This window comes from Aptenodytes forsteri, unplaced genomic scaffold (assembly GCF_000699145.1).
Source record: "Aptenodytes forsteri isolate BGI_AS27 unplaced genomic scaffold, ASM69914v1 Scaffold118, whole genome shotgun sequence".
Lineage (NCBI taxonomy): Eukaryota > Metazoa > Chordata > Aves > Sphenisciformes > Spheniscidae > Aptenodytes > Aptenodytes forsteri.
Window position 1 is genome coordinate 1,000,179 of NW_008795859.1, and position 16,355 is coordinate 1,016,533.

The 16,355-nt window shown below is 39.4% G+C and overlaps 1 protein-coding gene across 1 annotated transcript in view; it reads left to right on the plus strand.

The window, feature by feature from the left end:
* The first annotated feature begins 2,854 nt into the window (after nucleotides 1-2,854).
* NAA25 (N(alpha)-acetyltransferase 25, NatB auxiliary subunit) overlaps nucleotides 2,855-16,355 on the plus strand; it is a 29,815-nt gene continuing 16,314 nt past the window's right edge. Inside the window, exons 1-12 of the mRNA XM_009283858.1 lie at nucleotides 2,855-2,935; nucleotides 3,713-3,851; nucleotides 5,533-5,651; nucleotides 7,605-7,679; nucleotides 8,618-8,725; nucleotides 9,177-9,255; nucleotides 9,788-9,899; nucleotides 11,037-11,126; nucleotides 11,486-11,655; nucleotides 12,430-12,542; nucleotides 15,256-15,463; nucleotides 16,065-16,151. Of these exons, the coding sequence (XP_009282133.1) occupies nucleotides 2,876-2,935; nucleotides 3,713-3,851; nucleotides 5,533-5,651; nucleotides 7,605-7,679; nucleotides 8,618-8,725; nucleotides 9,177-9,255; nucleotides 9,788-9,899; nucleotides 11,037-11,126; nucleotides 11,486-11,655; nucleotides 12,430-12,542; nucleotides 15,256-15,463; nucleotides 16,065-16,151 (1,360 nt within the window). The 5' untranslated portion in view covers nucleotides 2,855-2,875. The remainder of the gene's footprint in view (nucleotides 2,936-3,712; nucleotides 3,852-5,532; nucleotides 5,652-7,604; nucleotides 7,680-8,617; nucleotides 8,726-9,176; nucleotides 9,256-9,787; nucleotides 9,900-11,036; nucleotides 11,127-11,485; nucleotides 11,656-12,429; nucleotides 12,543-15,255; nucleotides 15,464-16,064; nucleotides 16,152-16,355) is intronic.

The window sequence follows — 16,355 nt, forward strand, 5'->3', positions numbered from 1 at the left end:
CAGGCGGTGCCTCTCTCCAGCGGGTGGTGGTGGTTTCTGTGCTGCTTTCCCTCCGTCGAGGTAACTTTGGTCGGCGTTTGTTTTCTGCTGCAGAGAAGTTAGAAATTGATCAATTCATACAAGGAGCAAGAGCAGTCAAGGAAATCTTAAAGTTGTATGTTGAGGTGTTGTGGCACAGACTAATTATGGTGTTGTGAAAATTAATTGGGAGATGAGAGTGAAGTAGTTAGAAGGAGACGGTCTTGTTAAGAAACCTCTTGTATTAAGCTGTCCCCAAATATTTCCATGGGTATTACGTGCAATTGGGATTGCTTAAGAGATCGTAGACAAGCTTGTCTCTGTTTATGCAAATATAGGGAAAGAGAAAAGAAAAACACTTCCCCAGGCTACGGTATCATTTCCTCCCTAAAACTGAAGATTGGATAGAGATTTAGGAAAATGTCCTTGACTTTCTCAACACCAGAAAAAAAAATCTCTCCCTACAAACATGTGGAGAGCTGCCCTCATTTGGGGATGAACGTGCTTTGGGAATGCCCTTTGCTGCTCAGGCAGTGAGGACGGTGCGGTATAGACTTGCATCCATGATGGATTCCAGTGAAATGGAGGAAGATAGTTTTGCTTGATTAAAAGTGTAAACACACAGCTGTCTTAAAGTTCATTGCATAATTATGAGCGCAGCTGTGCAGCTTGTCTTTATGTAACAATTTTAAGATTTTTCCTTAGTTTTCTGTACATGCTGTGATTGCCATTTTTATTAATGTGCAATTATTTGTGTTATAACCTCTGTAATGTCTTAAATGTTCTTAAAAGAAAAAGCTTGGTAAATTCAACCGATACTAAAGCAGTTGATGTTGAGATGTATTTCACTGTATTCATTTCAGAGTATAGCTATTAGGGAGAGAGCTTTATAATCCTTTCTAGAGCTAGCAGAAAGCTATCTTCTGCAGTGTAAGATTTGAATTCAGGCTTTGGTGCTGCAGAACCCGAAATAAAGTGTATAACCTTAAAGAGGTAAATACACAACTTCACAAAAGTCATAAACTGGAGATGCGCAGCATGAGGTCGCGGGTCTGGTTCTTGACTTACAACAGTGCTTTTCAGTTGGCACTGTGTGCCTTGGTTACTCAGGGTTCCTTGACAGCTGTGTTTTTCTTTCAACTTGATTTGCTCTGCCTTCACCTGAAGGTTCATGTGTTGCATTTCCAGCCATTGAACATCTCCACCTACAGATTTGCAACTAACGTAGGCTTAAGTTCATTTTCCTTTAGCTTGAATTCCTTTGGAAGTTGCCAGCTAGATTGGCTTTCAACAAACTTACTTCTTGTTAGCAAAATACAATCTTTTTATTCTGCTGCAGTTTAGAGAGGTTTGTGGTTTATTTGATTTACTTCAGGAAACCTAAAGAGGAGATCTTATCGGCACAGTTGTTAAATAATCTAAGACAGGCAGTGCAGCATGGCAGATGATTTGTGTGTAGGTGAACTGTGCAACACAAATCCTTAAATCAAGGAGTCTCTGCTGGTGTATGAAGAGATTGCCACGATGGTCTGTTCCACAGAAGCCTCTCCACTGAGAAGTCTGTGCTTAAGTTTTAATGTTAAAGGTCCTGCACAGGTGTTCATAAGTTAAAATGGCGATTTAACCCATTTAAAGACGATGTATTGCAGTTTCAAACTATATTTTATGCAGCAACATTTTGTTTTGGTTAGTGTGGGCAGGCTGCCTCGTTTGAGGTTTTGTCTGTATGGTCTCAGGAGTCCAATTAGCTCTACTTTAAATCTGCAGCACTTACTTGGCCATGGAAGCAAATGTTAAAGCTGCCGAATATAAATCTCATTAGTATAGATGCACACTTTGTACCATATACCAAGGAATTACTAAAGGTCACCTCTCTACTCAGTAAAAGAGTTCTCTCTCATTATGAGAACTACAGTCTTGACGAGAAGAAGGTGTGTAACATAATGTCAATTAACTGGCATTAGCTCTGTTTGCAGTTTGGTAGGGGAGAGGCCAGAACACTGTGAGCGGACCCTTCCCTGTTGGCATGTCAGGTGCAGCTAAGCTTTTCTGCTAGGTTTTGGTTAGTAAGTATTAATTTTTGAGGGAGGGGAAGCATATAGGGGTGATGTTCTAATCTAAAATTGCTTGTTTGTAGTTGTCTACTAACATGATGATGCACAGTAGGTGAAGCTGAGAATTATAGTACCGAGCTGAAAAAAGGAGAAAATGGTCTTGAGACAGGGGTTTTCTACAGCTGAAGTTTTACTAGATAGTGGGCTATCCCCCTAGGAAATAGTGAAGCTCCCGGGGGAGCTTTTTTGTCTTTAAAACCAGTCTGGTGAAAGCGTAGTGATACTCTGTCAGGGGACAGATTTGCTCTGCCTGAAGTATGGATCGTGTGGACAAGTAGGTCTTCTCACTTAATGCTTTGATAGATTGTGAGTGCTTAGTTTCTAACCTACTGCCTGTTAAAAGTCATTGAAAGACTCCCAAAGGCACACCAAATTAATTTCTACTTTTACTGAAGCAAAGAGCCTAAGCTCCATTGCTAGCAAAGAGCTGTTGCTGCAGAACCCGCTCTATTATATGTCTCCTTTGTTGCTGTAATGATCTATGTGGAGTAATTACAAAAGCTTGTTTGTTTGAATGACTAAAACTAGTACAGCGAGATGAATACTTCATCTACGAAATGACATGTTTCCTGAACGTTTGGCTTAGTAGTAATTGTACAAGGCAAATGCAGTTTGCACTACTGGCCTAACAGCACATACTGCACAGTAAAATTAGAGATAGCTTTCCAGAATGGTCTTGTGTTCTGTTATAATACTATATATGTTGTTCTTATGCAGATTATCTCGATAATGGCAATAATAAAATGGCAATCCAGCAAGCTGATAAACTGCTCAAAAAACACAAGGATCTTCACTGTGCAAAGGTAAGTGTGATTGCGGTGCACTGACCTCGTTTGGTGAGTGTAGCTCTGAGACTTGGAGTGTTTTGCTGTGCCTTTTGAGCAGTGTCCGTGATCTTCCAGAGACCCCACGGTGTTTTCTGAACCCTCTGGAATGTCTCGGTCTGCTCTCATTCACGCAATATCGTGTTTGTCTGAAAATTTGTATGGATCCTCTCGGTGAGGTGCCTCTAATGACTAGAGTGTCATTGGTTACACCCGAGCTAATTGTCTAGCTCCCTGTCAGAGCCACTGCAAGCAACCTTGGCGCATGGGCTGTGCCTTGAAAATGCCTCTTCTAGACCTTAGGTTGGGAATCTTTCTACTTTTCTCTTTTCCCTGTGGGTTTTGCTCTACAGTTCATACTACTTCTACATTTTGAAAGCTTCCCAAGCTGAAGCAAGTGTCATTGACCTGAATCTCATTTATGTCACTTCTCTCTGGCCAGTTACTGAAAGAAAAAAAAATGAAAATTGGCAGGGCTGGTCAGTCTTCAGTCTGCACGTGGGGAAAACTGAGTGGCAGTTGATGCCTTAGAGTGGCCTGCATGTTTGTTAAGAAATGCAAAGCCATGCTGTTTGATGCAGTTTGCATTTGGAAGTTTTCCTCTACAGCCATATGGATTAGAAGCTTAATAAAACCTGAAGTTCTGTAGAAGTAATGAGGTGGTTGGGTAAAGCCTCTCATCACCAGGAATGAGAGGATTTTCACTGGTAACTGCCAACTGTGTTTCTAACAGCTGCCTCTGTGTTGTGTCAATAGGTTCTAAAGGCAATTGGCTTGCAGAGAACTGGCAAGCAAGATGAAGCGTATGCTCTGGCACAAGAAGTAGCAGCGCTTGAACCCACAGATGATAATTCCTTGCAAGCACTAACTATTCTTTACCGGGAAATGCATAGACGTAAGCTTTTTCCTTTGCCTCTCTTAAAAATAATAATTATTTATGTTCTTCCAGAAGTAGATGTGACCCACAGTTTCATGGAAAACATGCAAAGTCCAGGGTTCGTGTATAGGCGTGTTATTAAGAGACTCAGGGAATTTAAATGATGACTGTTATAAATGCCTCTAAGGCTCTAGCGATCACCGTAAAGTGAAGAACTTAATTTAGGCTTCTCTCATTAACGTTATTGTGTACACAGTTCCTAAATGAATGGCATGCTAATAATCATCCACCACAATCAGTCTGAGAGTTCACTTTTTTTAATGAAAGCTACTGGAATTTGTTGTCAGTATATGTGGTAGAGATGACAAATCACGTGGTCTGTGGTTTGGAGCATGCTTAATGCTGTGAGACCATAGTCGAGGGGTTCAGGCCTCAAGAAGCTGTGTGACAAACAGAAGGGAAATCCTGGCCTCTCAATTTGACCGCATTAGCCTTTTCAGTATGGTTCCTTGTAGTGATATGGTATTTTAAAAATACTAAATCGTGAATGTTTGAGTGACGGAGTAAAATTGCATGTGCTTTTCTGAAAGAAGCCAGACCTTATATGCTGCTTATCTACAGCTCTAAACAGTTGTTTCTGGCAGCTTCTTGTGGTTCTTGGTTGTGGTAGCAACGTTTACTGTTGAATTGCTGGAGCAATAACAATGGGGTGAAACAACTTCTATAGAAATGGATATTTGGTATCAGTCTGCAATATAGTAATTGCTTATGCTCTCCTAGTTTATTTCTTTCTGTGTGTGTATGTATCTGTGGAGTTAAAGCATCATTCCTATATATGAAATTTTTGTGTGTATGTGTGACTTCAATGTAAAAAACCCCCTGAAAATGTCAAAAGCCTTTCTGTGATTCTAAACAACTTGCATAAGCCTTAAGCTCAGGTTTCTAACTTCTAGGTTTATAACTCAGAAAGGAAATAGTGGGTGTTAGGCACTTCCACTTTGGGTCCTGCAAGAAAATTGTAATTAGATGTTTTATGTATGTGTGTTGAGGATATGTAAACTATGTGAAAAACAAATTGCATTTAGTTTTCTAATACTACACTGAGATATGATTGTATGTGTAAGGAAAAAAAATCTGGAAGGATGAAAATGTAAGAAAGTTTTGCGTGTTATAATATCGTAAGTATTTAGTCATGATAGACCTATTATTAAAAACTATAGTGTGAAGTATTTTACTTGTTGAGAGTACTAAAATAGGCAATTGGGAAATAACAGGATATGACTAACATAAGTAAACCTGCGATAAGAGTAACTAACTTGGTGTTAGGCTCTGAAAATGTTTTGTGTTTTGATAGATAATTCATGTGGAGCAGTCATTCTGCCAGGAGTAGAAATCTTCATTCAGTTTAATGCTCCAAAATAGATAAACTTTCTTAAGAAAAAGACTTAAGTGCTTCTGAGCAGTTCAGTTGTTGCTGTTAACTCTATTTTGAGGTTTGTTTCTTTATTATTTTTTAAGCACTTTCCTCCTTTGCCTAATGTTCGTAGTGCTTGGGGTCTTGGGGGAGAGAGTACCATTTCTGTGGTCGATGAGTGTAACTAGATTACTGTTCAGAGTATCACTGATGCTATCTTTAGGTAGCTGTGCTTTAAAATTATTCCCAAATTTGTCTTAACTCAAGCATCTGGTTTTGGTTTAGCGGAACTGGTAACTAAACTTTATGAGGCAGCTGTAAAGAAGGTTCCCAACAGTGAAGAGTATCACTCTCATCTCTTCATGGCCTATGCCAGGGTTGGAGAATACAAGAAGATGCAACAGGTACAATCAACAATTTGTGTTCTGGTCGTTTTAAGGTGTCTTTTTCTGTATATCTTACTGTTAATGCCTTCTCATATTGTAAGTAATATTCCAGAAAGCTAAGCTGGGTTAATGCAGAAGTTGTACTCTATGTTAGCTTTTACAGAAAGGCTTAAAAGACCATTATTTAGGGGGTGGGTTATCTGAAGACAAGTGCTTTCTTTTCCTTACATGGGATAGGACAACTGTGCCTTTTGTGTGCATATCTGGTCTGATAGAATATGTTGGTTATTTTGGGAGGTTTTTATCAATCTGTCTGGAACAGCATGGTGGTTACATATGAGGCAGTGTATTATAAAGGAATTCTGGAATAGATATAAGAAGATCTAGCAAGATCTTCTTATCTATGTTTTCAGACTTGATTTACTCCTTAGTTTGCTGTTGTCTTTGGGAAGAGTAATCTTGCCCATGCTCTTACCTCTGGAATCTAACATATAACTAGGCTTGTATTGATTGTGATTCAGTGAAGAAAAACTAAAAAGCACTTCCTTTAAGTACATCTTTCTTCTCAGTTGGCAGAACAGTGTCATGCTGGTTAGTTTTGTTTTCATCCCTTCCAAATTAGGTGCCTGGAGAATGCCTATAAATGGAAGATTCTTTTCAAAGCATGCACGCTCGCTCTTCTGTATAAAAAAGCATAGAGAGCCAAGTAAATGAGTCCTAAACTCCTCCTTGTTCCCACTGTGTTAAGGTGACTTCAATCTTTGTACAAGTTTGCTTTAAATAACTAAAATAATATATTGAGCAGAAGTGTTATTCTCCATTGTAGCCCAACTTGTATGCTGTTTGAGTTCAAGCTGTAGATAGGGACTAAGTTATTAATGTACATGAAATGTCAAGCCTCATATGACAATCTAAACTTCAGAGACGTGACTATGTTAATCGTACTCCTGTCTACAACCCTGAGTGGAAAACATGCCAGTCTTGCACAGATAATGATATTTAACATTTATCTGACCTTTTGTATGTTTAAAATGTCATACAAACATGTATCTAGTTAAGTTATCCAGACATTGTCAGAGAGCAGGGTGTTCCAGATTGGCCTGTGTATTCGTCCTAAGGACTTAGAGATGCGAAGAGTGCGTGGATGCTAACTGATTGGAGAATGAAAATAAACCTCAGCGTCCTGTCTTCTGGGGTATTTCAGCTGAAAGTACTGGAAAATGCAAAGTGAGACTGCAGTCAGGAAATCAGCGCAAAAGTCCATCTGTGGTAGTAGACTGTATTATATGTAGTTCCTTAAAATTAATTACAGATTTTGTATGGGTGAAAGTGTTGTTCTTTATATACAGACACTGGAAATCTGAGAGAGAAATATGTGAATAACTGTTTCTGTATTAGGCTAGAGAATCTTGAATTCTTTGGCTCTGCTTTGATCCAGCCGAGCTTTCAGTTTGACCTTTGCTTAACCACTGCTTTGCACGTATGGGTGACCTCATATTTCGGATGTCTGAGTATGTGTATGTATGAAATGAGTGTTGAAGGGCAGTTGCTTACGTGAGGGAGGCATGTGGTTTGGTGTGCCTTTTAGCACTGACGGAGCATATTAGTGAAAATCGGCACTGGAAATATCCCCCTCACTCCTGAAGAATGAGTCTTCTGCTTCCTGATGTAGTTACCACTTCTAATTAAAGCTGTCATCTGTTTAGGCAATCATACATGCAAATGCTCATTGCCGTTCCTTGTCAGACCTACACAAAGTACTTGATCTTTGAAACATTTTTACCCTCTATTTTCTTCTTTAGAATGTGTGTTAGGATGGAATGGCTCATGGGTTGATAAAAATCCTCCCATCTAGTTGCTAATTCTGTGCTGTCTGCTGCCATCATTGCTGCTTAGCTTGCGTTGTCTGTCATGAGAGCTCATAAACAGATACATTTCAGGAATGATGAAACTTTGTCTTATATTTTTCAGGCTGGAATGGCACTTTATAAGATTGTACCCAAAAATCCTTACTATTTTTGGTCTGTGATGAGCCTGATTATGCAGGTGTGTACAGCGTTGCAAATGAGTTTGACTTTTGCTGCAGGTATAGTGCAAACATAGAAATGCTCCAAGTGAAGATATTAGAGATATTTTAAGTAAAATGTCTGAACCGTTTCTCTATGATGCTGGGAGAAGGACGGGGCCCTCCTTAAGCAGCATTATTGATGTGTTCAATTTGAATGCTGTAATGTTTTTATAATGCAACTTAACTGGTCTGCCTTGCCATGTTTATACAACTTGAATTATTCTCTTATCTGGACTAGTACCCTACTGTCTGTTTAGTTAGAGAGCTAATGAATAAATCCTCAAATATCTGCAGCTCCTTAGGCAGAACTGTTCCTCTCTGTAACTAGGGTATAAAGGCTCTAGGAGGAAATAAACGAGAGCTCTGGACTTAGCATGGCTTTAAGACTGCAGAAAGTCTGCAGGAATAGACAGCAGATCAGCTGTGCTGCTGTTAGTTGAGATAGCAGATTCAGGCACTAATCAGACAGCCTGACAGTGTTGGCCAAGCAAAAAATAAGCATGGAGGCGTCAATCACATTCTCTAAAATACTGTGCCATGGAAAACAGCCTGACAGAGTGTTGGCCAAGCAAAAAAATAAGCATGGAGGCATCAATCACATTCTCTAAAATACTGTGCCATGGAAAACACAAACGTGTTCTTGCTACATGTTACTTGCCATGGATATTGTGTGCCTAGATGCGCGAGTCTCTGGACAATGTAATCAAGAGTGAGCTTTTCAGTATATCACTAGTTTTATTGCTGCCTTTTAACAGAGCAGTTGCTCTCTGCACGTGACAGATGGCAGCTCTGAATGTGTGGTTTTGGGGGGATTGAAGCACCTGTTTGGTTTTTTCCTCTTCTAATGTGAAAAAAGCAGTGGGTGGGACAACACAAAAAGTTGATGAGCTGTTACAATAATTCTTCTCTTCCTTAGTCTATTTCAGCACAGGATGAAAACCTCTCAAAGACAATGTTTTTGCCACTAGCTGAGAGAATGGTGGAAAAAATGGTGAAAGAGGATAAGATTGAAGCTGAGGCTGAAGTAAGACTTGCAGATAATTTCAGCTTGATTTGAAAATTATTGAGACAAGGAATGCACTGTTAAAGAAAATGGATTATTTTAACAGTTTTCCAAGATAATAATCAGTAGTGTTCTGGAAGTAAATGTGAATGTAGCGGGACAGAAGGAAAATCGAGAGCAGAGGGTTGAGAGGGATTTGGAATCGTGTGGCCAAGGAAATTTTTTGGCATTTGATTTGACTGATGAAGTACTTGGTTTTGCTCCCTGGGAGGCCCCAAGAGAAACTTCAGGACTGAGAATGGAAAAAAGACCTAAATTCCTGAATGTTCTACCCTCTGGGATGCTAAAGATAGCTTTGCAGGCCTGGCTATCTCCTATTTCTAATGACAGTAACACAAGCCACTTTATTTCTTGGCACACCTGTATATTGTTTTACTAGCAAATTTCATTGCAGCCTAATCTTTCTTTTAAGGTCGAACTGTACTACATGATTCTGGAACGTTTGGAGAAGTATAAGGAAGCCTTAGATGTTGTGAGAGGAAAACTAGGAGGTAACTTTTTCTGTCAATTAATAATTACAGTTGTGTGGAGGAACAGCAGTTCTCCTTTGCTTCAGACTTGTCCGCTGGTTACAAAAAAAAGGCTGTAAGAAGCCTGACTCTTAGCACCAGTTTCAAACATTGATGCAAACTCTGGAGGTGCTGTCGTGCAAGCTGGTTTTACCCACCTGTTTATGGTATTTAAGTGTTATTCAGTGATGAACTTTGCAGCAGTATGCTTAGCCGTAGTAAATTGATAACATGTTAGTTTGTAGCTGCCATCTTAAAAAAAAAAAAAAAAGTATGTTCCTAATCCGGCAATTTTGTGGACTCTTTCCTAGTGATTAAAATGCACTTGCAGTTTTAAGGAATTGAGATATGAAGGTTTCCATAGCAAATCTGTCCTCTCCATCCTTCAAGGGCCTCTCTCCTGTTCTCTTACACTTACTGTTTTGCATCCTTGGCTATAATAAGCAGCTTTGTGCAGAAAGTAGAGAAGGAAATGCATTGATTAAATAAACTTGCCCTTCTGTTTTTAATTTAGAGAAGCTGACAAGTGAGCTCCAAAGCCGCGAGAACAAGTGTATGGCAATGTACAAGAAGCTGTGTAGGTGGCCAGAGTGCAATGCGCTGTCGAGAAGGCTGCTGCTGAAAAAGTGAGATGATATTTCTGCAGTCCTACTAAAAAACTGAAGAAAAATTCTGGCCTGGTTGTGAATTGCCTCGTTTAGTGGCTTTTGAAAATAGTGGTTAACATAGAAGAACATCAGAGGATCTCAAAGCATTTCCAAACGTTTACACTCCAAAGCCTGAAGAAGAGGGCAGCAGAATGGAACATCAAAGGGAAGGTCACAGGGAGAGTCAGCGTCAGGACTGTAGCTGCTTCTTTTTGAAGGCTGACTTTAGTGACACATTAATGCGATAAAATTTTGTTTAACTCCTTATTTCTAAAGGCTGTGCTGGTTGTCCAGCTCTAACTTTCATGGTGGGACAGGAGGAGAATTGCATTTACATTTGATTTTCTGGAACTTCATTTCTCTCACCTGGCCAGACTTCATACTGGGAAATGCATGTAATGCTTTGAACAGATGCATCAGGAGAGAGCGTGCTAGTATGATCAAATCTGTCTCTTGGAACTGTCAAGAGAGATTTGCTGTTTGCTTTTTGTATTTAGCTGTGCCCTAATCTTAAGTATAAGTTAAATACAGAGGCTTGAAGATTAGAAGGTTCTGTCAGCATCCACTGTCCACGGGGACAGCAAAATGTTTCTTCTCTAGAGAAGTTGTTCTTGGTATTTAATATTTGTTAAATGTATTTGCAGTGGGAGAAACTGGAGAAAATAAGCATCAGCTTTACAGGACACTTGAACACAACACTGACAACGTGTAGAACTAATATAAGGACATTTTCAGCTTTACCTCTTTGTATTTGGCATCTCCTGTTCCATACTCTTAAATTCCTCTGAACATGGGCAGGAGAAACTTCTGCCTTAGCATTTTGGGGATATTCATGAGCTCTGATTGGAATGTAAATGTTGAGAGGAGAATTTGTAGCTTGTGTCAATTCTTTGTTGAAATTGTTTCCTTTAATATGTTTCAAGAAGTTCAGGATGATAGCATTCTTAAGATGTGAGACCTTTTCAAGGAGAAATGATTCTTATTACAGTTGTTTTTTCTGCTATATGAATATGTGCTATCCCTTAAATTCAGCTTTTGCAAGGAATGCAGTTTTAGAAGTGAGTTACTGTTTTGGCAATTCCCTAAACTTTGTTCTCTGCCTGATTTTTGTTTCAGCTCAGATGATTGGCAGTTTTATATAACTTACTTTGATTCAGTGTTTCAACTTATTGATGAATCCTGGACACCTCCACCAGAAGAAGAGCAGTAAGTTAACTGTTTTGCTGTGGATTTGTTTTTCCTTTGTGCTACAGCAAATTGTTTGCACTCATATGTTCAGTACAGCGCTGTCTGCATCTTTGGGTGACTTCTTGACATCAGACCCCAAATGATGTGTTCTCCCTACTTTGTTTTGGAGGCTGGCAATAGTTTATTGGAAACAGCTGTGTAAATAGTGGTTTGTACACTATAGAACCCTTCCGGTTCATATTTTTCATGGTGATTGAGTTAGAGAATCCATCGTGCCAGATTTCCTTAAGAGTATCGTGGGTGTATGCTGAGCATGTGTTATCGATGCCCTAGCAATGGGAAAAATCAAAGAACCTTTTGTCTCTCTAATTGCACAGCTCTTTGGAAGGAGAGGTACACTATTCTATAGAGCAAGCTGTGAAATTTATTGAAGAGAGGATAACAGAAGAATCTAAGAGCTCTCGGCCACTTCGGGGACCATATTTAGCTAAACTGGAGCTGATTAGACGTTTGCGATACAGAGGTTGTAATGATGAATATAAACTAGGTAAGAGCCACTAACTAGGTGATAAATTAATCTTTTAGAACTTGTTCCAAGTTTCTGTTCTCTTTGCTAAATCACTGAGTTAAATACAATGTCTGTTATGAAAATGTATGTGCTGTTGTCTGTATGTAAAGCATTTTGAAAGCATTAGAAGATGAGCCTTGAAGAAAAGCAGATAGTTCCAGACTGCTCCAGGGCTTGTAAAAGCAAGCATGGGAACTTTCCGAAGGACCTGTGGGATCTAGGAGCATACAGTCACTGACATTGTAATGAAAAGTGCATTCCCGATGCACTGCTTTTGTAAAAAGTCCTGCTGTTACTCTGTAATCTCTGGGTGGTTTTTCATTTAAGTTTTTTGGCAGTAGTACCAGGTTTTGCTTTTTAAAAACTTGCATTTTAAAATCGCATTTAGGGAATCAGCAAAGGAGAGAATGTGATTAGAGCAACATCTGTGCTACTTACTAGTTCCTTTTGTATTTCCATCCAAAAATAAGTTACTGTTAGATAAGTGGAGGCTGTGTATGCATGCCTGTGATGCTGAGCTCTTATCTGCCAAAGTAGCTTGAATGAAGCTCTTGAGGTTTTTCTATGTGTCCTTGGTAACCAAAGACATTGAGCCTCTGTTAAAACCTGCAGCAGTGCAGCTATCCGTTTTCTAAATCGCTATGTAATCTCGAAAGGGTGGGGGGGAAGCATTAACAAAGATTTCTCATAGTGACTTTACAGAATCAACTTCTAATGGAGCATATTAAAAAGATGAACTGGCCTTTTTCCTAGGTGATCCGGAAGAACTAATGTTCCAATACTTCAAAAAATTTGGGGACAAACCCTGCTGTTTTACTGATCTCAAAGTATTTGTGGATCTCCTCCCATCCAGCCAATACACAAAGGTAAGGAAAGATAAAGAAATGGTGGCAGGAACTGCAGCACTTGTTTGCACTCTACTCCCTTTATCTTAGAATACCTGTGGATCATATTAAAAGACTGGAAACATCAAATTTCTACCTTCTGTTTGAAATTTGGAAAACTCTTTGCACTGCAGAAAATATAACGAACATCTGAATACACTGAGCAATTTCATTCAGAGGATTTTTCTGGAGACGAAAAACTGTTTGATCCTGCAGAGTCTCAGACCCAGATGTAGTATTCATTTGGCTTTTTTATTACGATTTCAAGGTGTCAGGGTGCTTTGAGATGGTCTTGGTTAAATTCTTGTATCAAAAATGAAAAGCTCGTAATGCTGATGAAATTTACAAGGTACGGGCTTGTATCTTGTAATGAAAAGCTCCCTAGGAGTTGTAGTTCAATTGATAACCTACCCGATCAGCTCACTTTTAAATGAGTAATCTCTTGTCACTTTTGTTTCTAGATCACAGCTTACAAAATGGAGTACTGTGAAAACAGTAAAGAGAAAAACCACCCTGTTCATTCATTTGCAGTTCTCATTGCGGTGTACTGTAACTGTTGTTTTACAGAGACATCCTCCTCTTTCCCTTCCCACTCATCACTTGTTTTTCCCATTAAAATTATATGTTTAATGGGAAAAATCTTCTCCCTCATACGATGCAGGTAGGGCGTCACAGATGTTTTGCTTGGCTCTGCTGCAGTGCTAAAGAACAGACACATTGATACTGATCAAGGGGTGACCAAGAGACCTATGGCAACTCTTCCAGAATCTCTTTCTGAAACAAGCTCCCTTTAACTGAAAAGACTATTTGTGCAGAGTCATGAGCAGCTCGTTGAATGACTTCAGCAGCTGGGAATCCTGTCACTCACCCCATTGTTTTTATAAGGCATTGTGTAAAATTATCAGAGCTGTGGAGGGCTAGACAGAGAATCCTGGATCAGCCAGAGGCTGCTGATAAAATGTTTGTAAACAAAGTGTAGATAACAGTGGTGTTTTCTTAGTTTATTAAAATATTTTTTGACTTCTAATGCAAGCTCTTCCCACAGTCTCACCAATAAGGAGAATGGTGGCCTTGGCATGTATGGGTTGCTGCTGCTGTTTTATGTTAAAAGGTGTGTTTTTACTCCACTGGCAAGAGATGTGGTCAACAGGGTATTTAACTCGTAGTTCTGGAAATGGTGATACCATTGCAAGGTAACCCTGAAGTCCTGAAGCACTGAACAGGTTTAATCCTAGCTTTCCAGGAAACAAATTCTAAACCCAGAGCGGGGGGAATGGTATTTAAAAATAATAGTGTAGGCTACAGTTTTGTCGCAGCGCTTGTAAAACCATGACTTTGAATAAATTCTCTAAAATTTTCTGATTGACCTTAAAACTGCTGCTGATTTAGTGCATATATCATGGTGTCATACTGATGTATTAGAGGGTCTTTGCAGTGTGTGGCTGTCTTCTAGCTGTTGTGTCTGAAGCGTGCATCTGCAGCAGTTTAACTCAGTCAAGGAGATGTGTAGCTGAGGAGGGTTGGTGCCAAAAGTGCTGATGCGTTTTTGAAATCTGAAAGTTTAAGTTACTGAAAGAAAATATTTATAGATTGTCTTAGATTTATTCTTGTTTCACAGCAAAAGATGCTGAAGGTTGTTGTATCCTAGGTAAAGTAGTAGGGTCACACTGAGGCTATACACAGCTGGGGAGGTCTTTTTTTTTCTTTAAAAGTTCTGAATAGTGTTACGGTTCAGTAGCTGAGAATGTGGTGATCTTGCTAGGCCACTAGACACACGAGATATTCCAGAAATAATCGTCGTTAACATCAGTCTTGACTTCCTAGAGGCGTAAATCGGAGTATGCAACCTAGTGATTCAGTTGACCTTGCCCAGCTTGGCAAAATCTGAAGCTGAAAAGATTTGTCAACAGTGTCTTCATCAAAGTCTATGGGAAAACTGGAATTTGTGTGCATGGTGCTATGTGTTCCTTCTATCCAGCTGTCATGCTTTTTTCCTCAGGCGTGCATTTGATGCAGTTCTTGTGCTTCAAAACCAAATGTAGTAAAGCTGAATTCATTGGCTTTAACTCAGTTTTAAGTTTGTAAACACTGTTGGATTTTAGGGTAACAAAAAACCACTGTCCAGCCCTGACTGCATGTTGTGAGAAGTCTGCTGTCTCCTATTAAATTTGTAAACAATGAGAGGCTGCTTTTCTTACAACTTAATTCAAAAAATAAGTGATTAATCAAAGATGATGACCTCACTGAGTACAGTGCATTACTACAGAATTGAGAGAAAATGTAATAGCTAGTACAAAACCACTATTTCCTGGAAGTGTGCTGTGAAGCCTTTCAGTAACTAATTATTTTAATTGCGTATGTTATTACTGTGAGTGTTAACAGGTGCTTGAACTCCCTTGTGTGTCAATGTATTGGAAACTTGCCTGTGATTTATTTTTTTCCCTCCATCTGTTCGATGAAACTTACTAAAAGCTATTGAGTGCAAGCAGAACTGTGTGCTCATCACCTTTCAAAAAAAAAAAAAAAAAAAGAAAATTGAAGCCAGCTCTTTAACCACTGATTTCGGTGTGATGTCAGGGTTGATACTGACATTTCCACCTTGCTTTTTTGCTTGATTTGAGGGAGGAAATGAATGCTTTCCATTTGTGCAGTCCCAGATGCCCTGCAGAATTTAACAAGAGTGCTTCTCTTTCAGTTCATCAGTCAATTGCTGGAAGTAATCCCTCTGTCTGCAACAGCAGAGAATGAAATCGCGCTGCCAGCTGATATCAAAGCCCTGCAACAACACTTGTGTGTGGTGCAGCTCTCAAGATTGCTCGGCATCTATCACGCCATGGATAAGAAGCAAAAGCTGACTGTGGTCCGGGAATTGATGTTAAGATATCGCCATGGACTGGAGTTTGGTGAGAAAAATCTTGAAACTAACGTTGCAGTTCACTTGCAGCTTTTTATGAGCTAAAGTTCAGAGCTTTTTCAGGGGGATGGAACAGCACAAATGCTGATGGCGCCCACTGTGTGGCTAGATAATACTTTGCTTTCTCCTTTATGATTATATCCTTGGGTGTACCTGAATTATCTGTTTGCTTTTATTTTTTTTATTTTCAGTTGTGTATCTTAAAGATAAATGAGACATTCCTGGGTGGTTCAGATGGTGTGTTTGTATCTTTGCAAAATTGCCTGTGCCTTTAAGCAAAGCCAGGCTTTATCACTGGTATACATAGGACAAATACACAGGCAAGAATACTAATTTGTAAATCTTGCAGTTGTAGGAGAGTCTTTTCTTCTTCCAGCAGATGTCAACATATGAAGTGGCCCAAAGTCTACTCATGTGATAAACAAATGCAGCATGTATGCAGTTGTTTCAGTTTTTAAGACAACTCTGGATTTTATAAATTAAGCTGTGATTATCGTCTGCCAGATAGCTGTGTCATTTGCTAATGCTGACAATGTGAGAAGCAGATGACAGCACTGTCAGTAATTCAAGGGTAACTTTTTTCTTTTTAGGGAAATCTTGTTTGAAAACTGAATTACAGTTTTCAGATTATTACTGCCTGCTTGCAGTTCACCTGCTGCTTGATCTGTGGCTAGAAGGTATGTTCCTAAAATTGTGTCTTGCTTAATACCACCCTGGATGGATGTGATGGGGAGACTGTCCCTGTGGCCAGTGTATACCTGGCATGGCTTGTTAGGCTCATAGCTTTCTGGGTTTTGGGGTTTTTTTTCCTCAATATGAGGTATTTCAGGAATACCTCTATTCAGTTGGTGTTTGATATGAACCTCACTGACCTCTAAAGG